Raw genomic sequence first — 24,174 nt, 5'->3', positions numbered from 1 at the left:
AGGAGCGTGTGTGTGTGTGTCTGTGTGTCTGTTATTGATGAGGCGGCTGGTGGAGCCAGTGGGGGGGGGGGGGGTGTGTGTGTGTGTGTGTGTCTGTGTGTGTGTTATTGATGGGGCGGCTGGTGGAGCCAGTGGGGGGGGGGGTGTGTGTGTGTGTGTGTGTGTGTGTGTGTGTGTGTGTGTGTGTGTGTGTGTGTGTGTGTGTGTGTGTGTGTGTGTGTGTGTGTGTGTGTGTGTGTGTGTGTGTGTGTGTGTGTGTGTGTGTGTGTGTGTGTTTGGTAGGGCTGGGGGAGCCAGTGTGTGTGCGTTTGTGTGTTATTGGTTGGGGGGGCTGGGGGAGCCAGTGTGTGTGTTATTGGTGGGGGGGCTGGGGGGGCTGCAGTAGCCAGTGTGTGTATCTGCTGAACTGAGCTGCAGTACTCAGACTCTCCTGGTGGAGGCGCATGTTGTCGTGACGGAGGAGCTGCACCTCCTGCTGCAGGAGCAGCTTGTCCTCCTGCTCCTAGTGTGGGGGGGGGGGAGAGTTAGAGAGGAGAGTGTGAGAGAGGAGAGAGTTAGAGAGGAGAGGGTTAGAGAGGAGAGAGTTAGAGAGAGAGAGGAGAGTTAGAGAGGAGAGAGAGGAGAGAGAGTGGAGATGGTTCAGTAATTGTTTCATGAGGGACTAGGAGTTAACCTCGGGTGTTTTGAAGCGAAGGGACAATTAGTCGATGAATCAATAAGTGGACGGACAGAAGATTTATCTAAATCTATTTTGATAACCGATGAATGTTATTTTTACTTGAAAAAGGAATAACCAAACATTAGTGCGTTTGGGAAACGGAAACAGTTACCACAAGTAACATTATGAAATGTGAGTTTAGCAATGAATTATGGGTAAGCTACCTTCCTCAGGTCCAGCTGCAGCTGATGAAGAGCCTCCTCCAATTGGCCGACTTTACCTGAGAGCAAGGCAGCAGACTTGTCACTGGAGAGAGGAGGGGGAAGTGGAGAGGAAGAGGAGAGGAGGAGGAGGGATGGAGAGGAGGACAGGAGAGTAGAGATGGACAGAGCAGAGGAGGGAGGAAAGGAGAGAGGTTTGTTCATTAATCAGGACGTCTAAAGATTCAACAGAATGGATGATTCTCCATGGTAGCGGTGAAACTGATTTGAGGATGTTGCTGACAATGTAATCGTTCTGTACTACTACTACTACTACTACTACTACTACTGCTGCTACTGCTGCTACCTCTGCTACTGCTGCTACTACATTGCTGTGTTGACACTGCAGTAATATGATAATAGTGTAGAACTGTGTAAAGTTAAGTACTAAAGTAGAAATGTAACATAAATGTAATAGTGCTACAGACTGTAGTACTGTACTAGTACTGTTAATACTGTCATAGTACTGCTGCACTGTAATGTACAGTGTTGGTGCTGCAGTACCATACCTGTCCTGCAGGGTGTCCACCCGGTGGCCCAGCTTCTGGTCCTGATCCAGGTCACACATGGAGCTCCCACCAAACTGGTCCGCTAGAACCACACATAACACACACACACACACACACACATTAATATAATCCACACAGAACTTTATAAAAACACACACATGCAACAGGCCTCCCACTAGAACTGACTGCATTGGGTTCTTATTTCTGACGGTTCTCCCTTAGTCCACAGAAGGACTGCAGAGCAGAGAGAACCTTGAGGGAGCTCTGTCCAATCAGAGCAGCCCGGGGGCGGGTCCAGGTGGGTTACCTGGTGAGCCCTGTGCTGCGGTCACCAGCTGGGACCAGGCCCTCCCCACCTCCGCCAGCTTGGTCCGCTCCGCCAGTGCTCCGTCGGAGCAACTCAGCCGTGCTGAAAAAAAAAAGACCCCCGTTAGCATCTTCACTTCCTGTTACAGGCACCACTTCCTGTTAGCATCATAAATTCCTGTCACAGGTACCACTTCCTGTTAGCATAATACCTTCCTGTTACAGGCACCTCTTCCTGTTAGCATCACCACTTCCGGTTACAGGCACCACTTCCTGTTAGCATCACCACTTCCCATTAGCAGCCCCACTTTTTGTTAGCATAATCACTTCCTTTTAGCATCATCACTTCCTGTTAGCAGAACCACTTCATTAAAGCATCATCACTTCCTGTTAGCAGAACCACTTCATTAAAGCATCATCACTTCCTGTTAGCAGAACCACTTCATTAAAGCATCATCACTTCCTGTTGGCAGAACCACTTCATGTAAGCATCATCACTTCCTGTTAGCAGAACCACTTCATGCAAGCATCATCACTTCCTGTCATCTACTTTGTTGTTGATACATTTTTTTGTAGCTCTTAACATCACTTGCTGTTGTATACAGCCACCACTGCCATCATCGACTGGCTCTCCTAGTTCCTATCGTCATGGTGATGCTGCTGGTGACCCAGGCTCAGCGGGGGGCTCAGGAAACAAGGCCCCTGCGGGGGGGGCTGGAAACAGCCAGCCACCAAGGGGTTCCCCTTTAATGAGCACGTAACCATGGCGATAGGGCCCCGCCTCTATCAGCATTCCCACCATCCCCCCCAGAGACTCACTCTTGCGTAGGGAGGCCCAGGCCAGGGTGCTGTCCCACGGCAGGGTGCTGCCGTAGGGCAGGGTGCTGCCGTAGGGTAGGGTGCAGCGGTAGGGCAGGGTGCTGCGGTACGGCAGGGTACTGCCGTAAGGTAGGGTGCTACGGTAGGGCAGGGTGCTGCCGTACGGCAGGGTGCTGGTGTCCGCAGGGGTGCTGCCCTCCACAAGCGAGCTACGGGAGCTGATCAAGGACATGCTCCTCTGGTGGCTCCAGAGGCTTTCCTCCGACGTGGAGCGCTGGAGGGGTCGCCATGGAGACGCTGGGAACAGGGGCGCAGCTGAGAGTAGACACTGAGGAGACGGGTAGAGGAGGAGGGGGGGGAGGAAGAGAGGGGAGCAGTGAGGGGGAGGAGCGAGATTAAGAGAGGAGAGGAGAAGATGGAAGCAGGGTTATTTTTCTATCACATTTCGCTACTTGTCTTTACATCATGCTCCTGGTGTTTTGAGGCCTTTGATTGGCTTTCTGCAGTCACCTGATCTTCGTCTTCAGGAACGGGGCAGGAGTTGGTCGTTATCATCCGAAGGAAGGCCTCCCTGGCTGGGTAGGGCTGCAACTGGAGCTGCAGGCTTCAGGCCCAGGGAGAAACAAGGGTAGGTTTAAATAACCGGAGTGAGTGCGTTAGTAGGTGAGTGAGTGAGTGGAACCTGACCTAAAAGCTCATACAAATCCACTGTTAGTGTGATTTAGGAAAGAATCTGGAGACAGGCAAGGACAGAGTCTAGTGGCAGGCTAGGAGACAGGCTAGGATATATGCTAGGAGACATGCTAGGGGAGCACTAGGAGACCTGCTAGGAGAAAGGCTAGGACACATACTAAGGGAGAGCTAGGAGACAGGCTAGAAGACAGGCAGGACACAGCATAGGACACAGCTAGGAGACAACCTAGGACACATGCTAAGGGAGAGCTAGGAGACAGGCTAGGAGACATGCTAAGGGAGAGCTAGGAGACAGGCAGGAGACAGCATAGGACACAGCTAGGAGACAACCTAGGAGACATGCTAAGGGAGAGCTAGGAGACAGGCTATGAGACATGCTAAGGGAGAGCTAGGAGACATGCTAAGGGAGAGCTAGGAGACAGGTTAGGAGACAGGCAGGAGACAGTATAGGACACAGCATAGGACACAGCTAGGGGACAGCCAAGGACACATGCTAAGGGGGAGCTCTGAGACAGGCTAGGAGACAGGCTAGGGTACAGGCAGGAGACAGCCTAGGACACATGCTAAGGGTGAGCTAGGAGACAGGCTAGGAGACAGGCTAGGAGACAGGCTAGGAGACAGGCGTCTACCTGGACCTCAGACTGAGGCTGTTCAGCAGGTAGAGGAGGGCGTCGGCTCCACTGAAGGACCAAGACAAGAGGAACCAAGTTCAGCGTCACCATGACGACATCATGATGACATCGCCACATACACCACCCTGAGACTGCTCCACCACCACATACACCACCCTGATACTGCTCCATCACCACATACACCACCCTGAGACTGCTCCATCACCACCCTGAGATCGCTCCATCACCACATACACCACCATTGGGTCCTTTGTGTTGGCAGAGATGTGAAGCTCCATCCTCTTGGATGGAGACTAGCCGTGGTACCAGCCATCCTCAGTGGAAGCTCAGCCAAATTCCCGAACCGTCTCACCTTTGACCGGGCTATGTTTTAGGATTGCTAAACCAAACTCAAGAGGGAAGCTATCCACGGAGGATGGAGTGCTCCCATGCTCTCCCTACCGCCTGTCAATTCTGCTTATAAAACGGGACTCATTTGTTCTGGACTGAAGATGATTGATGTAAATTAAACTCAAGAAGGCACTTCGCTGGCATGGTACTATGATTACAGTGCTTATGGTTAAACTGCTGCATGTTAGAAGCAAGAAGTCAAGGGTCCAAAATCGAACAGGGGTCCTCTGAGCGGTCAAAACAGCTTTAATGACTGAACGAACTTAAAGATCTGATGGGTCGAGTAGTCCACTGGACGTAAAATGGCCTGCTTGTTCCGAGTGGGATGGTTTGTAACTGTGCTGCTCTCCCCTCTAGTCTTATACTGCCGCTCTACACTCTGGTCCTATGCTGCTCTACACTCTGGTCCTGTGCTGCTCTACACTCTGGTCCTGTGCTGCTCTACACTCTGGTCCTATGCTGCTCTACACTCTGGTCCTGTGCTGCTCTACACTCTGGTCCTGTGCTGCTCACTTGTGACTCTCTCTTTAAAATGACAAAATGCGCTCATTATGTATCTCTCTCTGACTGGCTCGAGAACATGTCACTCACCTGTCAGGACGCTCAGGGCCGGAGCAGCCCTCCGCCTTCTTCCATCCAATCAGATGGTCCTGTGTGGTTGGCCCCGCCCCTCGGCTCAGAGGGGAGGTAACGTCAGTGGCGGAGGGGGCGGGGCTTCCTCTCATCCCTCTGAAGTTCTTGGAGCACCGAGAACCACTAGAGAGAATGAGACAAGAGAGGTTTTATTTTATTAAATATTTGCATGACTTTTATACACTGGTTATCCGACAGTGTCAGTTAGTATGCAGATCGAAAAAAATATTAATACAAAACTGAAGAAAAAATGAATATAACATCAGGACCGAGCCAGCCAGCCCTAGAGAAGTCACAGAGTGTATTCTACCTGGACTGGGAGGAGCTCTCGCTGAGGTTCCCCAGGCTGCCATCTCTAGGGTGTCCGGAGGCGGTTGCCTGGGCAACACCCTGAGCCACGACCCTGTCTGGAGCCGCCTCCTTGCAGTACCCTTCCAAGCACCGCCCCTCCTCCTCACCCACGGAGAGTTGCGGGGTGGGGGGCGTGGCCACGGGGGGGGTGTCGATGCCGCTGTCGGTCGACGCCCCCTGGATGTAGGTAAGGCCTAGCTCCTGGGGGTCCATCGGGTCGGAGGAGCCGAAGGGCCGGTCCGGACCGCTGGAGGCACTGGAGGTCGTGCTGGACATGGTGTTGGTACTGGACACACTGGAGCTGCCCCTCACTGCCTGCTGGGCAGAACACACCGTTAGCCTGCTAGCAACTAGCCTCGCTGGGCTGGAACACACTGTTAGCCTGCTAGCAACTAGCCTCGCTGGGCTGGAACACACTGTTAGCCTGCTAGCAACTAGCCTCGCTGGGCTGGAACACACTGTTAGCCTGCTAGCAACTAGCCTCGCTGGTGTGGAACACACCGTTAGCCTGCTAGCAACTAGCCTCGCTGGGCTGGAACACACTGTTAGCCTGCTAGCAACTAACCTTGCTGGTGTGGAACACACCGTTAGCCTGCTAGCAACTAGCCTTGCTGGGGAAGAACACTGTTAGCATGCTAGGAGCTAGCCCTGCTGGGGCAGAACACTGTTAGCATGCTAGGAGCTAGCCCTGCTGGGGCAGAACACTGCTAGCATCCTAGGAGCTAGCCCTAGTGGGGCATACAGCACACCTTAAGCATGCTAGGAGCTAGCCCTGCTGGGGCAGAACACGTTAGCCTGCTAGGAGCTAGCCCTGCTGGGGCAGAACACGTTAGCATGGTAGGAGCTAGCCCTGTTAGGGAATACCACAGACCTCGGTATGCCAATGTACATTGTATTGTACAAGAATACAATGTAACATGTATTCATGTTACATTGTTATTGTACAAAGTCTGACAGAATGTACACCTTGATCTAAAGTGGGACAGATGCAGAAATGAAGCAACTTAATGTAGGCGCTAGCCCCGCTGGGGAAGGACACACACGGTTAACCTGAGCTAGCAGAACCATAGCTTTGTTAGCCGTCTGCTAGCTAAAGGTCCTGCTGGGTAAAGGGGACCCACCGTGGTCCGGCTGCTGGCCAGCCTGGCTCCTGGCTGCGCTCCCGGCCTGACTGGGGGCCGCTCACGCAGCTTGTGGAGCTTGGCGGAGGGGCGGCGGCCCTGGGCGTCTGGAGGGGTTTGAGAGTCAGGGTTAGTCATGTGATCACCCCCCACTCAGACCACGTAGGTTCTCCTCAAATATGACGATACAGGTCTCCCTATTAAGAGGCCTTCAGAAGACAAGGAACGTCCTAATATGGTTTGTGACAGATTTTTTTTTTTTTTTTATAAGGTAATGTGTTCTAGTGATGGATGGATGATTACAGGTCTGGAATCATCTCTCGTGTATCACCTGAGGATCTGGTTCTCTGGTCCGGTTTTGACTGGTCTCTTCCTTCATCCCCAGCTGGATGGGCGACCAAGGTAGGAGAAGGACTGCTAGAGAAAGAGAGAGAGAGTTCATGGTGTGATATAGGCGTGTTTATCATCCCAGTCTCGTTTGAGTCAGTTTGATGGGTCAGGTCATGGTAGTATTTGAGAGAGCATATGGGTCGTATTTGAGATGTAATTGGGGTAGTATTTGACGTGTAAGGAGGTGGAGTATGGAAGCAGCATTAGCAGCAGTATAGTTATTTGAGGCAGTATAGAGAATGTATTTTATTTAGTACGGAGATGGTATTTGAGGCAGTATAGAGGAAGTATTAGGGTCGGTGAAGATTTTGGTCATTATTTGAGGCAGTATTGAGGTAGTATTTGAGGCACTATCCAAGGTAGTATCGAGGAAGTATTTGAGGCAAGATTTGCACAGTGCTGGGCTTCAGTCCCAAGTGGACGGACTGTCCAGAACTAAACCTTGCAGTCTATTTCCAGAATGTTCTGATGTAACTAGATCTGGTGGTACTCCGGTATTCCGGCTGCCGCACCAACATTCCCAGCAGCGGATGTGGAAGCTTGAGGAAACCCAAGCCAGGAGCAGCAGGCGAGCGAGGAGCCACCAGACAGGAGAGAGGCCGAGGTCTGTGGAATGTGTGGTTGACGGAGTGCGTGTGTTTGTGTTGAGACTTCTAGCAGGTGGGGCTCTCTGTGTGTACGTGTGTGTGTGTGGTCAGGGTCTAGGGGTCAGGGTCTGGGGTCAGGGTTAGGTTCTAATGGTCTAACGGTGAGGACGGTCTGCCTAGCAACAAGTTTGTTAGCAACATCTAACAAACTGGCTAATGCTTACAAACTGGCCACAGCTAACAAACTGGCTAATGCTTACAAACTGGCGACAGCTAACAAACTGGCTAATGCTTACAAACTGGCTAATGCTTACAAACTGGCAACAGCTTACATACTGGCTAATTCTAACAAACTGGCAACAGCTTCAAGCTGGCAAAAGCTAACATACTGTCTAATGCTATAAAAACGTGTTAATGCTAACAAATGCTATCGTTAGCTAGGCCTTGGTAAAAAAAAAAAAAGATTTCCAGTCAATAAAGTTTATTGACTGAAAGCAGTACAGCTACATCTCCTGCTGGGAATCAAAAACCACAACCAACAGTACAGCTACATCTCCTGCTGGGAATCAAAAACCACAACCAACAGTACAGCTACATCTCCTGCTGGGAGCCTAACCCACAACCAGCAGTACAGCTACATCTCCTGCTGGGAATCAAAAACCACAACCAGCAGTACAGCTACATCTCCTGCTGGGAGCCTAACCCACAACCAACAGTACAGCTACATCTCCTGCTGGGAGCCTAGCCCACAACCAACAGTACAGCTACATCTCCTGCTGGGAGCCTAGCCCACAACCAACAGTACAGCTACATCTCCTGCTGGGAATCTATCCCACAACCAACAGTACAGCTACATCTCCTGCTGGGAATCTATCCCACAACCAACAGTACAGCTACATCTCCTGCTGGGAGCCTAACCCACAACCAACAGTACAGCTACATCTCCTGCTGGGAGCCTAGCCCACAACAAGGAGTCTGCAGCGTCTTACCTGCGGTAGGTGCTGCACTGGGACCAAGTGCCGTTCGGACCTGGATCGCTGGTGGTGGATTGGTTGCTGGGCGAGTTGCAGAAGCCAAGTCCCTCCCCCCGACTCTGAGATCCGCTCGGGGACACGGCATAGCCCAGTTGCATCCTGGGAAATTAAAACAACCCAAGCCAGTGGTGGTTAGTAGGGCGTCAAGATCAAAGTCACCCTGTTAAAATGGGAATCACACACTCTGCTATTATCTGAGTACTGTTATAACAGTACTGATTCATATTATATTATAACAGAACACAAAGCAGTACTGTACTAGCTCAGTGTGAGCGTGTTCAGGCTCGCTAAAGCTAAGAGCTGACGTAGTGTGATTAAAAGGCCCACTGAGCGTGTTAGGCTCGCTAAAGCTTAGAGCTAAGAGCTAGCGTAGTGTGGTTAAAAGGCCCAGTGAGTATATTAGGCTCGCTCAAGCGATCGCTCTCCTCGTCTTCTACCAGAAACCACACGGTCGCTTGGAGCGCTGAAACATTGTTCACACCCACGTGAACACATCAACTTATAAATACATGAATTAATGAACACATCAACTTATTAATACATGAATCGCCTGCTCCTCGGGATCGTTTAACAGGGAAGTAGTGCCACGGTCCACTGCAGTGGTTGGGGCCCACACACACAGGTCAATGTGTGTGAAGTCCAGAGGTTCACATTAATATTTTGTTGCTGGACTCTCCCAGAAAAGTAGGAACAGATTGAAGAATGAAGAACTGACAAAAGACGATATATAAATATATCGCGTCAGAAACAGGAACTACAAATAATAGAGTATGTTAAAGTAACTCCAAGATGTCTAAAGGCAATGACAGTCCCTTCTCTCCGGACTGGGGAACACCGTGGTACTGATGAACGCAGTGTTAGGAATGTTACCAGCTGGTGTCGGTGGCGACATTCCCACCATGCATTCAGATCCCGAGCGGTACCCAGTGAGCGACCGGGCACGTTCCCTCCCCCTACAGCGGGGGTCCCGCCAGAGAGGAGGTGGAGCCAACGCTACGACTCGCTCCTCAACTCCCTCGATTGCGTAGCGCGGTAGTGCTCTTTTTCACCAGAGGTGGCGCCAAAGAGGAGGAATGGAGTCCTCGAGGTCCCGATTTGACATCGAATGGATTGCATGAGATGTTTAGAGCACTTACAAATGTGCTCTAAACATCAAAAATATTGACAAAAATTAAACTCGTTGTGGAGGAGAAATTATTTGACCGCACAATGCCTAGTCCGACTTGCTCCGTCACCATGGTAACTCGGGTCTGTAACAAGGGAACTAGGTTTCTACCTGCTCTGTTACGGTGGTAAAATGGTAAAATGGTAAAATGGGTCTGTAACCATGGTAACTGGGGTCCTAACTGCTCAATCACTATGGTAACTAGGTTTTGTAACCATGGTAACTAGGGTCTGTATCTGTACCCATGGTAACGAGGGTCCTTACTGATCAGTGGCCTTGGTAACGAGGGTTTGTAACCATGGTAATTAGGGTCCGTCGTCTGTTCCCATAGTAACGAGGGTCCTAACTGATCAGTGAACTTGGTAACTAGGGTTAGCAACCATGGTAACTAGGGTCCGTCGTCTGTACCCATAGTAACGAGGGTCCTAACTGATGAGTGACCTTGGTAACGAGGGTTTGTAACCATGGTAACTAGGGTCGGTACCCATAGTAACTAAGGTCCTACCTGCTGTTCTCTGGCCGGTCGAAGGAGCTGCTACGCGAGATGGAGCCTGCAGGAGCATAGTGGAACATCTTCTGGGATGGGCTGGGGCCCTGACTGGGCGAGGCCCGGGGGCTAGGGCCCTGATTGGGCGAGGCCCTGGAGAGGGGCGGGGCCCCGGGTACGCCAGACTGCCACGGCTGGGCAGTTGTTCTGAAGTGACCCGGGTATATCTCCGTAAAACTCCTATAAAAACACAAACACACTGATGTAGACACCACCCTCCGAATCACTTTACCCTGGGAAACACCACCCCTTCAGAAACACACCACCCTCAGAAACACACCTTCCCTTCAGAAACACACCACCCTCAGAAACACACCACCCTCAGAATCACACCACCCCTTCAGAAACACACCACCCTCAGAAACACACCACCCCTTCAGAAACACACCACCCTCAGAAACACACCACCCTCAGAAACCCCAACCCTTCAGAAACACACCACCCCCAGAAACACACCACCCACCGAATCACTTTACCCTGGGAAACACCACCCCTTCAGAAACACACCACCCTCAGAAACCCCAACCCTTCAGAAACACACCACCACCAGAAACACACCACCCCCAGAATCACACCACCCCTTCAGAAACACACCACCCCCAGAAACACACCACCCTCAAAAAATACACCATCCTCAGAAACCCCACCTTCAGAAACACCCTACCCTCAAAAACACCACCTTCTGAAACACACCACCCTCGGAAACACACCACCTTCAGAAACACCCTATCCTCAAAAACACCACCTTCAGAAACACCCTACCCTCAGAAACACCACCTGTTTAGAGGCTGGCTGGTGTCTCAAACAGTCTGTAGAGCTCTGGTATCAAACACACTAATGGTCGGTGCCTCCCGGTCCACAGCAAATGTTCTCAGGGCTGTTGATACGTTAGTGGTCCGACTGGGACCGTCCCGGTACTGCTGTAGTCGCTGTGTGGGCACTAACTACATCAGGGGTTGCGGGTACGAACCCCTAGAGCATCCTGGTCTAGTCTGCCGGAGGAAGAGGAGGAAGATGAGGAGGAAGATGAGGAAGTACCTGCGCGGAGAGCCGTCCTCGTGCGGTGCTATGACGACCACGGCCACGGGCCCCGGGGTCCTCAGCAGCTCGATCATCTGGTGGTGGGCCAGCGTTGCCACGGCGACCTTGCAGATCTCCACCAGGCGGCAGCCGGGACGCAGCCCCGTCTGCCAGGCGAAGCCGTAGGGCTCCAGGTCCGCCACCGCGCCCTCCGCGTTGACGTGGAAACCCAGCTGGCCCAGAGAGTTCCTCCTGAGGACCGCCTCCACCGCCACGCAGCCCCGCGTCACCAGCTGCACACACACACACACAGACACACACACACACACACACACATTAATATACACACACACACACACATTAATAACACACATTAAGACACACACACACACACATTAAGACACACACACACACAAAGACACACACACACACATTAAGACAAACACACACACACAAACAATAATACACACACACACAAATAATAATACACACATGAACACAATTAATACAAACAAACACAAATACACACACACGCATTCATAAACAAACACACACACACACACACACACACACACACTCTATCTCCCACAAGGAGAGGGGGGGGCAGGAACAGGAAGTGACCTGGAGGCGCTGGCTGAGGTCCCTCCCTTCGTCCTGCAGGCTGAACGTCACGCGCTCTCCTCTCTGGTAGTAGAGCTTCCCCTCGCCGCGCACCACACTCCAGCCAATCACGTCGCGGCAGGAGCAGTTGAACACCACCTCCCCCGTGTCCTCCTCCACCAGCACCACCGTCTCCTGGGACACGGCGAGGAGACAGGCCACGCCCGCCACCGCCGCGGGCCAGGCCACGCCCCCGGCGGCGTGCAGGTTGGCCTGGCCCGCGGGCCTGGAGCGCTCCTTCTTCTTCCCGCCCAGCGTGATGAAGCTGAAGCGGGGGGCGGGGCCGTCGAGGGGCGTGGCCGACTGCCAGGTGGCCACCAGCTGGCGCAGGGCCAGGTGGCGCTCCTGGGCGCCGGCGGGGGCGGAGCTGGCCGCCTTGCGCGCGGCGTTCTGCCCGTTGACGATCTTGGCGAGCAGGAAGTCCCCGAGGGCGGGGCCGTGGGGGAAGGTGGCGCCCGGGGGCAGGGGCGGCCCGAAGGCGGGAACGTCTCGGGGTCTCGTCACGGCAACGCTGAACAACAAAGAAGAGGGACAGCTCCTTCACACATGCGCGCTCTCTCTACGGGTTCAGGGGGAGGGCTTCACATGACGGGGGGCCGCTCACCTGTAGCAGAGTTCGGCGGTACCGAGCCCGTGAACGCGGACCACCAGGTAGACCCCCTGGGGGGAGGGGCCGATGGGGGTGAAGGGAGGGGCCCCTGGCTCCTGGAACACCAGCTGCAGCCCCTGCTGGTTCCTCAGCAGCTGGAAGCAGAGAACATAATTAATACTCTAATTAACAACTGACCCTTCAGCAGACCTATGCTCCAACACAGTCTGATCCCATTGGACCAGACCTCAGACTACGATCCAACACAGTCTGATCCCATTGGACCAGACCTCAGACTACGATCCAACACAGTCTGATCCCATTGGACCAGACCTGAGGCTACGATCCATCACAGTCTGATCCCATTGGACCAGACCTGAGGCTACGATCCAACACAGTCTGATCCCATTGGACCAGACCTGAGACTACGATCCAACACAGTCTGATCCTACCAGACTATGATCCTTCACGCAGTCAAAACAAAGTCCTAGGTTGAATTTGAATTAAACAACATTACGTTTCTCCAGCTGCCAACACACACACTTCCCAGATTCCCACCCCACACCCACCCACACCCACACACACAAAGCTGCACATTAAATCGTTGCTACAGCAACGATTCCAGCAACAGCAATTCCAATTATCACGTGTGTGTAACGAGCATTCGTTAGCGGGTGAGAAGCCTCCCTCCGTGTGGGGGGAGAGGGGAGGGTGTCAATTCTGGTTTATTTCCAATTAAAAATCTACAACCTCGTTCACACCGAATAATTGCAAGGCACAGCCTCGATAACATCTCGGTAAACAAGGAGAAGGGGTAGGGAGTCGGCCTGCCATCATATCCACTCACCTCCATCTCCAGAACATCGGAAGATTTATCAAGAAGAGCCACATTAAAAACACCTGTACCGTCTGCAGATAGACAGTCTGCGATGTTAGTGGTTAGTTTGGTTTAGTTAGCGATGGTTACTTTAGGAATTAGGTTAGAGATGGTTAAGTTTAGGTATTAGGTTTACATTTGGTTAAGTATTAGATTAAGGGAGGTGGTTAAGTTTAGGAATTAGGTTAAAGGTGGTTAGGTATTAGGTTCAATTTAAGGTGGTTAAGTTTAGGTATTAGGTTAAAGGGTGGTTAGGTTAGGTATTAGGTGAGAGATGGTTTGTTTGGGCATTAGGTTGGAGGTCTTTGTTTTGCTATTAGGTTAAATAATAAGTAAAGGGGTTAAGTGAGGGGTTTAATGCTTCTGGTCAGCCAGAGTGTAGTTCGATCAGAGGACCCTTCAGCCATCTGAACAAGGCGGTTGGAGATGTTCAAACCTGCAGAGCATCGAGAGCACAGGAAGGGAACCTTCCTCTCTGCTGTTCAGCCAGACGCAGGATAAGGGCTTTATAAACAATGTGCTTGGGAACAAGAACCGAACGCTCGGACTACAACTGGTTCTTCAGCGCCTCACCGAACTTCCACGCAGAATCTCAATCATTCATAGTGATTATTGTTTAAATGATGTTCAGACGTTGTCCGGGTTAGAGCTTTCTAGCATAAGAGTTAGGGTTAGAGGGTTCGCAACAAAGGATCGTCGTTAGGGTAAGAGGATCAGCATCAGGGTTTGAGGGTTAGGGATAGAGGATCAGTGTTAGGGTTTGTGGGTTAGGGATAGGGGATCAGTGTTAGGGTTTGAGGGTCAGGGACAGGGGATCAGTGTTAGGGTTTGAGGGTCAGGGACAGGGGATCAGTGTTAGGGTTTGAGGGTTAGGGATAGAGGATCAGTGTTAGGGTTTGAGGGTTAGGGATAGGGGATCAGTGTTAGGGTTTAAGGGTTAGGGACAGGGGATCAGTGTTAGGGTTTGAGGGTTAGGGAATCAGTGTTAGGGTTTAAGGGTTAGGGACAGGGGATCAGTGTTAGGGTTTAAGGGTTAGGGACAGGGGATCAGTGTTAGGGTTTGAGGGTTAGGGATAGGGGATCAGTGTTAGGGTTTGAGGGTTAGGGATAGAGGATCAGTGTTAGGGTTTGAGGGTTAGGGACAGGGGATCAGTGTTAGGGTTTGAGGGTTAGGGAATCAGTGTTAGGGTTTAAGGGTTAGGGACAGGGGATCAGTGTTAGGGTTTAAGGGTTAGGGACAGGGGATCAGTGTTAGGGTTTGAGGGTTAGGGATAGGGGATCAGTGTTAGGGTTTGAGGGTTAGGGACAGGGGATCAGTGTTAGGGTTTGAGGGTTAGGGACAGGGGATCAGTGTTAGGGATAGCGGGTCAGGGATAGAGGATCAGTGTTAGGGTTTGAGGGTTAGGGGATCAGTGTTAGGGTTTGAGGGTTAGGGGATCAGTGTTAGGGTTTGAGGGTTAGGGACAGGGGATCAGTGTTAGGGTTTAAGGGTTAGGGACAGGGGATCAGTGTTAGGGATAGCGGGTCAGAGATAGAGGATAAGCATGAGGGGGTTCACCTGCTGGGGGTCACTGGCTATGCTGGACGTCGGCGTTGAGACGTGGAACATGACCTCGTGGTCTTTGTAGGTAGCATACACACAGTGACTTCCTGCCGAGCCCGCTAGGAGAAAGGAAGTGAGGTCAGAGATACAGCGCAATTAGGGTTTTTGATCCAAAATGAATATGGTTAGGCAAATGCTCTGCTCAAGATATAAAAAATAGATATAATACTATGAAAGTAGGGGGAGGGCTAGGGTCTGGGTCAGGGCTACGCCCTGGGGGAGGGGTAAGGGGTTAGGGGTCAGGTACCATCGGCGCTCAGCTGGGCTGGGTTCTGGGAAATCTTCTGACCCAGGAGATCCAGGAAGTTATTCAGAGCTGGGCTGGACCAATCACCGTCCCCCGTCTGGCCACCGCCCGGGACGCCCCTACAGAGCAGCACCCCCACCTGGTGCTGTAGACTCACCTGAAACACAAACACACACACACACACACACACACACACACACACACACACACACACACACACACACACACACACACACACACACACACACACACACACACACACACACACACACACACACACACACAATAGTGTTAAGCAGTAGTATTGTAGTATTATGAGGAGTCAGGGTGTGTAGTATAGTAGTATTGTAGTATTAAGAGGAGTCAGGGTGTGTAGTATAGTAGTAGTATGAGGGTCAGGGTGCTCACCCCCTGCTGGTCCAGTTGGAGGAGGAGCTCCGGGACAGCGGGGGCGGAGCTAGCCACACGCAGACAGGAAGTGCTGAGCTCCGGGAGGACGTAATCCAGCACCTCCTTCAGGGGGAGCCCCCGGGGACCCCCGTGTTTAGAGGAAGAGGGGACAGAGTCCTCCATGATGGACCCTCTTAAGGTACTGGGCTGGGGGGGGGGGGTGAGAGACAGAGAGACAGATAGACAAAGACATGGAGACAGAGAGAGAGAGACAACATTAGGACGTAGATGTTGACAATAGGCACCCAGCACCCAGAACATGAGGCACCGAGTACATGAGGATGAGATGAAGGCGTGATTTAGATCCACTCTCCACATTATGAGTTATATATTTTTAAATGAAAGCGAACAGCCATGCTGTTTTCTTGCTGAACCGATGATGTGAACGGTCCACGTATCAGAGGTTTATGTTACACACGGGACATTGCACAACAGAACTCAGGCAATACGCTCAGCTTGACCTATATTCTTTACATTCTTAATGTATCATGTAGCTTTTCTTCCTTGAGCCAACAGACCGAAACAGATGCCTAGATTGAGATAGCCTACTTCATCATGATTTATGATAAACGGCCTATTACTGGATTGGGATGGGCAACTTCATCATGATCTTTGATATAAGGAGAGATTCCTGGTTTGGGATAGCCTACTTCATCATAATCTGTGATAAAGGACAGATTCCTGGTTTGGGATGGCCAACTTCATCATGATCTTTGATAAAAGGAGATATTCCTGGTTTGGGATAGCCTACTTCATCATGATCTGTGATAAAGGACAGATTCCTGGTTCCGGTAAGCCTACATCCTCATGATCTGGGATAAAGGACAGATTCCATGTTCCGGTAAGCCTACTTCCTCATGATCTGTGATAAAGGACAGATTCCTGGTTCCGGTAAGCCTACTCCGTCATGATGTCATCTGTAATGAAGGGCCGTTAGAGGGGCGCCCTACCTGGCTGGTCCTCAGGATGATCCGGTAGTTGTAGTGAGGTCCATCTCTATCATCCTCCAGCTTCTCCCTCCGCACGCTGAGAGACACCGGCCCTAGGAACTGGTCCGTCCCCAGGAAGTTCTGGTGCTCTAATCCAGGAAAGAGACCAGGAGTTAAAAGTGTTGGGTCGTTTGGGCTCTATACTTCAGTGCTTTGTCATTAGCAGACTCCTTAACAGTGAAAAAGAAGGGAGTTAGGGAGAGGGAATGACAGCTCAGGACTGCAGGGGGAACCGAAACTGTGGTCACTTGACAGGCCAACATTTTCATAAACGTACTGAGCCGTTTACACGGCAGGGAGCAAACCGGCTTCTGCCTTCCCAGGGTGACACCTGGTTTGTGGTTTGCACGTCTACCAACCGCCTGCAGCTCTGTGTTGGTACACGTCTGGACTATGCAGTACATTTTAGATATGCATCTGAGTTAAGGTTTGGCTGCTCTGTGTTGGTACCAGTCTGGACTATGCAGTACATTTTAGATATGCATCCGAGTCAAGGTTTATCTGCTCTGTGATGCGTGGTATAATGCTGATATGGATGCACGTTTGAGATGTCAAGTGAATCCTAACTAATATGTTGGATTGTTGCGTCGGTCGTTGCTCGTGGCGATGAGTCAGTATGGACCAAAGGTCAAACGGTATACATCTCAACTTCGTCCTCTGACATATGGAAACCCGAGTTCACAGGCTCAGGATTCAGATGAGTCAGAAGCCATCTGACAGATGGAGTGGACAGATTGACGTTGGCGGCTCGGAGTGTAGCTCTTCTTCTGTGGTAGCAGGGCGCCCTACTGCTGCTCCCCACAACATCCAACCCGCTTTCAAGAAGAGCAGAAAGTAAGCACTATAATGCTGATGATGTACATGTAGCTAGTTACTCCTACCAGTACATGTAGCTAGTTACTCCTACCAGTACATGTAGCTAGTTACTCCTACCAGTAGCTCCTCCAGAACAAGAACGCAGGCTGGCGATGTTAAAAGCCGGTTTATTGTAGAGTTTGAAGAAAATGATACATGAAGATGGTGATCCATGCTGCCATGTAGGAGATCTCCCCGAGTGTGTCTGGTAAAGGCTGCTTTAAAAAAAATTGACAAGTCTCAACTTAAACTTAGATTTTCTCTTTCTCTTAAACTAAACAGACCAAAAGATATGGTCCATCGTTTTCAGTCTCCTAATGAACCCTCTCGTTCTACTGTTTAATATGGGGACCATATATTTTGCAATGTAATATGTCACTGCGTCTGTGTGGTGGCCTGCCACGGGGCCCTTTCTTGTCATAAGGAATAACTGTTGAAAATGCTGCTGCCTGTGGCTTGAGCTGGCCCCTCTGCATCTCTTGGTACAACATACACAATGTGGTTATATAGCAATACAGTATGTCCTATATGATCGTCAAAATAGTTATCGACGTCATTTTATCCCTTCTACTCAAAGAAGTCCTTAAGAGAACAGGATTACATTTCTTTCTTCTTTTTGCTACGCGCCAAAATACCATGTCAGCGCTCCACTCGAAACGCAGGTCAATGTCTTTCTGTGACGCCGAAATGTCTGTTAGTATACTCTTCAACATCATAACCATGGGTCACCGGAGGTGAGCTTAGTGTGTACATGTAGCGCTCGGTCCGGGCAGCGGTTGAACACTGCGGCGTCCGACAGCGGGTTAGGCTTTCCGGGCACGTATAGTATAACGCCACGGTGTGTGGAGCTCTGTCTGAGCAGCGGTTTATTCTGATGTCTGCGTCCGAGTGAGGGATAAGCTACCAAGTTAAAACGCCACGGTGTGTGGCACATTTCATACACAACAACGCCGGTCATTATAAAGCTATTTACAACGTTACTAAAAGAGTATCACAATGTTTACGCCCCCGCCTTCCCAGAACTCTCTGCACAAAGCCCAATTTTTAAACGGCGTTCGATCCAAGCTGAAACAGCAGATCTATTGCGGAGACAGAGCAAAACAAATCTGCAGTCTAGACGCGGTGTTGCGGTTGAGATATTTCACAAACCATAGGAAAGTATAAATATTAATCAATCCATCAAATCGAAAAAATAGAGAGTGAGATAGGTCAGGGTTGAGAGGAGACTGAGATAGGACAGGGCTGAGGGGAGAAAGGGCTGAAGGAGACTGAGATAGGACAGGGCTGAGGGGAGAAAGGGCTGAAGGAGACTGAGATAGGACAGGGCTGAGGGGAGAAAGGGCTGAAGGAGACTGAGAGGAGACTGAGATAGGACAGGGCTGAGGGGAGAAAGGGCTGAAGGAGACTGAGAGGAGACTGAGATAGGACAGAGGTGGGAGGAGAAAGAGCTGGAGGAGACTGAGGGGAGACAGTGAGGAGAGGAGACAGAGAGGAGACAGGGAGGAGACAGAGAGGAGACAGAGAGGAGACAGAGAGGAGACAGAGAGGAGACAGAGAGGAGACAGAGAGGAGACAGAGAGGAGACAGAGAGGAGATGAGACAGAGAGGAGAGGAGACAGGGAGGAGAGGAGACAGGGAGGAGACAGCGAGGAGTGGAGACAGGGCTGAGAGGAGACAGGTCTGCGAGGTGGAGTCCAGGTGTTCCTACCTCTGTTGTAGAAGTACTTCTTGTAGTAGAAAGCCCCTTGGTCCAGGTGCTCCACGGTAAAGCCGCTCTCCAGGTCCCCGGGGAACACCGGCCGCCCCCTGGGGACCTCCAGCACCGACACGGCCGCGTTGGGGACGCTGGCGCTAGAGTCCATGCCAGCGCCCTCCCCCTCTCGCTCTTCCCCCGTCTCCCGGCAGTAGCCCGGCCAGCAGGACACCAGCTGACCAGCTGACCCCTCAGCGGGGTCGGCCACGCCCCCCGCCGCCGCGCCGAGGCCCCGCGACGCCACGGCGTCCCCCGGTCCGCTGTTCCTCCTCGCGTTACCGCGGCTCCCCCCGGCCTGGCCGGGGCTGAAGAGCAGGCTCTGGACGTCGTGGTGGGAGAAACACGTGGGGGCCGTCAGGTGGCGGGGCCCCGGGGCCTCCCGGGACGCCGGCGGCGCCTCGGCCTTCACGCTCTTGAGGCGTTTGAAGATGGACGTCTCCGCCTTCTCCTGCTTGCCCCGCTGCGTGGCGGGGCGGTCCCGCTGGGCGCAGATGAGCAGCGAGGGGTCCACGTAGTCGCCCCGCGCGATCTGGGCGGCGGTGAGGAGGCTGGGCGACAGCAGCGGCGGGAAGCCGCCGGGAGGGGCGCTGGGCTGCTCCTGCCGCGCCTCCCGGTCGGGCCCGAGGGCCACCAGGGGCCCGAGGACGTCCTGGGAGGAGTGGCCCCCCAGCGAGGAGGTGCTCCCGTACTCGCGGCGCAGCGTGGCCCCGCAGTAGTCCTGGTCCTCGTCGGCCCCCAGGTCACTGAGGGTGACCTCGCTGTTGCTCCGCTTGATGCGGGCCAGGCTGCGCATGGGGGCGTGGCTGAGCATCTCGCTCAGCGGGTAGGGGCCCGCCCGCCCCAGGAGGGCGTCCTGGCCCAGCAGGTGGTCCGGCATGCTGGGCAGCAGGCTGTCGTACCGCGGCGGGGGTCGGGCATCCCAGACGTCCTTACGCTGAGGCCATTCGGACACCCTGGCCCGGACGCCCATCTTGGGCATGGGGTTGCAGGGCGGGGCGCTGGTGGGGGGCGGCCCCATGGTCTGCAGACTGTTGCTCTTCTGGATGACCGGGTTCTGGGGGACCGGGTTCTGCATACAGGCCCACACTCGGCTACAACCTCAACACTCCACGGCGTCTGGAGGAAGGTCTGCTCATGTCCTTAGTGAGGTTCCTTAGTGAGTCCGCTCATGTCCTTAGTGACGAGGCCTGCTGGGCTTTGCTGTCATGATGTCCAGCGATCAGACTGATCTCTAGGGCGGTTCCTTCCGGAGGATCTGAAAGAGAAAGACGACGACATTGTGAAATATAAAAGTATAGTGAGATAAGAGTTGACGATGACGCCTGGTGATGGTTGTAAACTAGACACTTCCCCGTTCCCTCTGAGTGTTGGGAAATGACGAGGCTTTAGGAGAAACCACAGCTGATGAATAGGAACCGCAATGTAGACCTTTAGCCTTCATTTTGTTTCAGCCACTAACGATATGGATCACATGGTTCTATCACACATCTCCTGTAATGGCACCTAGGCGTGCTGGCTCCAACCAGAGGTAACAATACAACAGAACAAGCCCGACCGGAAGAGTGTTACACACTGAAGGAAAAGGAGGATGCAAGTATCTAATATATACAATTCACTTTAGTCTTCCCCTAGAGGCTATGGCCGGACATACTCCACTGTGTCATTGAAGGTGATAAATATCATACATTCCATTATTTTTCATTATCTTCATTTTTAAACTGAGATCAAATATATTCTCAAAAGTTTATCTGAAGTATCCCTAGGACCACTCTCTAATTGGTCCTACTGCTATGGCGTATGAGGTGGGTTGTAGTGTACTGCTATGACGAATGATGGAGGTTGTAGTGCTACTGCTATGGTGTATGACACACACAGCCTCAACACAACACAGCCTCATCACAACACAAAACAGCCTCAATACAACACAACACAGCCTGCCTCATCACAACACAGCCTGCCTTATCACAGCCTCAACACAACGCAACCTCATCACAACACAGCCTGCCTCATCACAACATTTTCATCACGACAAAACACAGCCTGCCTTATCACAACACAGCCTCAACAAAACACTGTACAGCGTGGGTATATGTCAGTTATGTGTGTATGTGTACAGTCTGTATATGTTAGTACTGTGTGTAAGTGTATGCAGTGCATGTACAGTCTGTGTTGGTACTTGGTGACTGACTAACTGTCTAGACAACTTGCCAGTGGTTGTTGTTGTTGTTTCTAAAAAAGACAGGAAGGCTGGCGTGGCTCTTCCTGTTTGGCGAGCTGTGACGCATGGGGCGTGTTTGTTTTGCCCTCCTCAGAGCCAGGTATACAAGGCTAACCCCGCCCTGCTCCAAAACACCTTCTACAGCTCCTCCACCCACTGAGCTACAAAGGGAATAGAACCCCATCCCTGCAGTGTTGGTGCCATGCTCAAGCGGAACTGAACTCTATTTGATGTAATTAGAAGGTGGTGTTCATAAGTCAGAGGTCATGGAGTGGCGACAGGCCGCGTCGACAACCTGTAAGAAGATCAGCTGTGACCTCTGACCTGACATGACATGTCTGACATGTTGACTTTCCAATAGGGCTGCCATGCCCTATGAGCAAACTAGCATTCAAATTGCATGTTGAAGAGCAATCCCTCGATAAAGACGGTTCTACTTGGGAGAGGGGTCCCATATCTCCAGGATGCCCTGAAGCACAGTTCCTTTGTGTGTGTTGGTGTGTGTGCATGCTTGTGTGTGTGTAACAGCTGTCTTATAAAACCCATGTGACTCAATACTCCTCAGGACGGAACTAGTAGGAACAGCTCCTCCCTCCACCCACACACCTCCTCCCTCCACCCAGACACCACCTAAATCCCTCCACCAAGACACTTCTTCATTCAGGCACTTTCATTTCAGGGGATTTCTGCTTCTTCGAGGGGCCGGATAAATCACGCTGAGGCCCTCTGAGACATGCTTAGAGGGTTCAGAAGTAGAAACACCTGGGAGGAGAATATAATGGTCTGATCCAACTACAACAGAGGGCATCCCTTTATGGAAGTAGAAACACCTGGGAGGAGAATATAATGGTCTGATCCAACTACAACAGAAGGCATCCCTTTATGTCTATGGTCTATACTGGGATTTCGACAGGGCTCTTACGGCAGCAGGCAGACCACAGGACCAACGGGCGGTCGGTGAGCCAGCCCCACTGAGCAGGGAGATGCTGGGACGACCGGCCTGACTCTGCGCTACACTCCTGCCCCCCATGTTTGGAACACAGTCTGCAGTCCCAACTGCTGTTCCAAACTTAAACAGGTCAGTGGAGAGAGAAACAGGTCAGCAGAGAGAGACAGTACACACGACGACACACAGCAACTAACTAACCCTAAACCAAACCAACTAACCTAGGCAAAGTCGAGCTGACTTTGGCGTTGTTACTCATAGAGACAGAGAGAGAAAGCGACAGAGAGAGGAAGAGGGAAAGCAAGAGAGCGACAGGAACCATGTGACCTCAAGGTCGTCATGAGATGGACTTCAGGTCGATGATGTCACCGCTGATCCATCCGGCCGGCCGGAGGACAGCCCTGGGCCTCTTCCATGATGCGTTACCGTGGCAACCATACCGTCTGCCCCCCCCTTGACCCGCTTCCTATCATGGTACCACACACACACACACACACACACACACACACACACACACACACACACACACACACACACACACACACACACACACACACACACACACACTCACTCTCTCTATCGACAACCTGCTGTTATGTCATCTTCGTTAATTTAAATAACTTTAGCAACCCCATGAACACGAGGTATACAAACTAACACTAGACCAACTAGATGAGCCAGCCACCTCCTACCGCGCAGCGGGGGTCGGGGAGCTCCCAGCGGGGGTGAGGGAAAGGCCTGCCCGCTGAAAGACCCTTTCAGCTCCTCCAAACAAAACAGACATTTGCTGGAACGGTCGCCTCCAAAACTTATTCAAAACCTCTCAAACTCTCAGGCAAGCCGCCAATATCCCACATAGAAACATGAAGTAGAGTAAAACACGACGATAACCAGGACGTGCTAACTTTCCAGTAACGTTGGGCGGACGCTTGTTGTAGTGTGAGGACCGTTTGTCTGAGAGCAGCGGGGCTCGGGAGTTCAACCAACCAAATGGTGTTGTGTTGTTTCAGACTAAAGCCGTTAAACACCGCAGGATTTGGCCCCGCATGGCCGCTCTTAATCTGGTTTGATCGGGAATTACTGTCGATTTGTACCCGCTTTGTTGTGTGTTTATGGAGAGATTAGCGATTTTAAATTCAGTCCCGTCGGGAAGAGTTAAACACCGGCTGGGAAACCAGAAGTTACTCCTCGCATCGACTCAGCGATCACAGTTTGCGACGTTAACGTCGACATAACATGTAACTAGAAAAGGGTTTACACACTGTGTCTTACCTTTCTACAGAACGATAGAGTTGTAAATCAACGCGAAGCCACCTCGACACACTCCGTCTCCGCTCCGTAAACTTTCCTGCCTCCAGTACATTCCTGTTGAAAACTAAGTCCGGGTTGGGCTCCTCCACACCGATAGACTCTTCGTTCCCAGCCGCCTGGTCCTGGTATGGCTGGGCTTGGAACACCCACTGGAATGGCTCGGCTTGGAACACCCACTGGAATGGCTCGGCTTGGAACACAGGCTGGAATGGCTCGTTTAGGAATTGTTGGTTTGGATGACAGGCTGTGCCGGCGGAACCCCGCCCCTCCCTCTCAGCACTGAGGCCTGAGAAACATAAACCGTCATCCTTTCTACAAGGTTTGTAAGAGTATCTCTATACGAAACATTAAAATAAATGGAAATCCTGAGTATTATTGCATTTTTTTGGTATTTTATTATTGATTCTTATTCATTTTGTTGTGTTCATGAGTGTGTATTTATTAATTATGTAGGTAGTGTTATTAGTATGTGTTTATTGTGTGAATTAATTGGTGAATTTATGCCTGTGCAACCGAAAAAATAGGAAAATAAAAAGAAATGTAAAAAATTAAAGTTATGAA

The 24,174-nt window shown here is 51.7% G+C and overlaps 1 protein-coding gene across 1 annotated transcript; it reads right to left on the bottom strand.

Moving 5' to 3' along the window:
• Positions 1-364: 364 nt before the first annotated feature.
• LOC130379702 (signal-induced proliferation-associated 1-like protein 2) lies at positions 365-23,907 on the bottom strand (the record flags this gene model as incomplete). The annotated part of the gene is made up of 22 exons (XM_056586701.1): positions 23,575-23,907; positions 19,094-20,393; positions 16,492-16,619; positions 15,500-15,688; positions 15,092-15,248; positions 14,800-14,903; positions 12,380-12,519; positions 11,737-12,286; positions 11,134-11,408; positions 10,054-10,275; positions 8,339-8,482; positions 6,704-6,789; positions 6,373-6,479; positions 5,211-5,566; positions 4,859-5,023; positions 3,875-3,925; positions 3,063-3,156; positions 2,553-2,880; positions 1,735-1,836; positions 1,428-1,509; positions 883-964; positions 365-502 (listed from the first exon to the last, which is right to left on the bottom strand). Coding segments are annotated over exons 2-22 (4,620 nt in total), but the record flags the coding sequence as incomplete, so codon positions are not given.
• Positions 23,908-24,174: the final 267 nt, after the last annotated feature.

This window comes from Gadus chalcogrammus, chromosome 3 (genome assembly GCF_026213295.1).
Source record: "Gadus chalcogrammus isolate NIFS_2021 chromosome 3, NIFS_Gcha_1.0, whole genome shotgun sequence".
Classification (NCBI taxonomy): domain Eukaryota; kingdom Metazoa; phylum Chordata; class Actinopteri; order Gadiformes; family Gadidae; genus Gadus; species Gadus chalcogrammus.
This window is presented reverse-complemented; position numbering and strand designations above follow the sequence as displayed.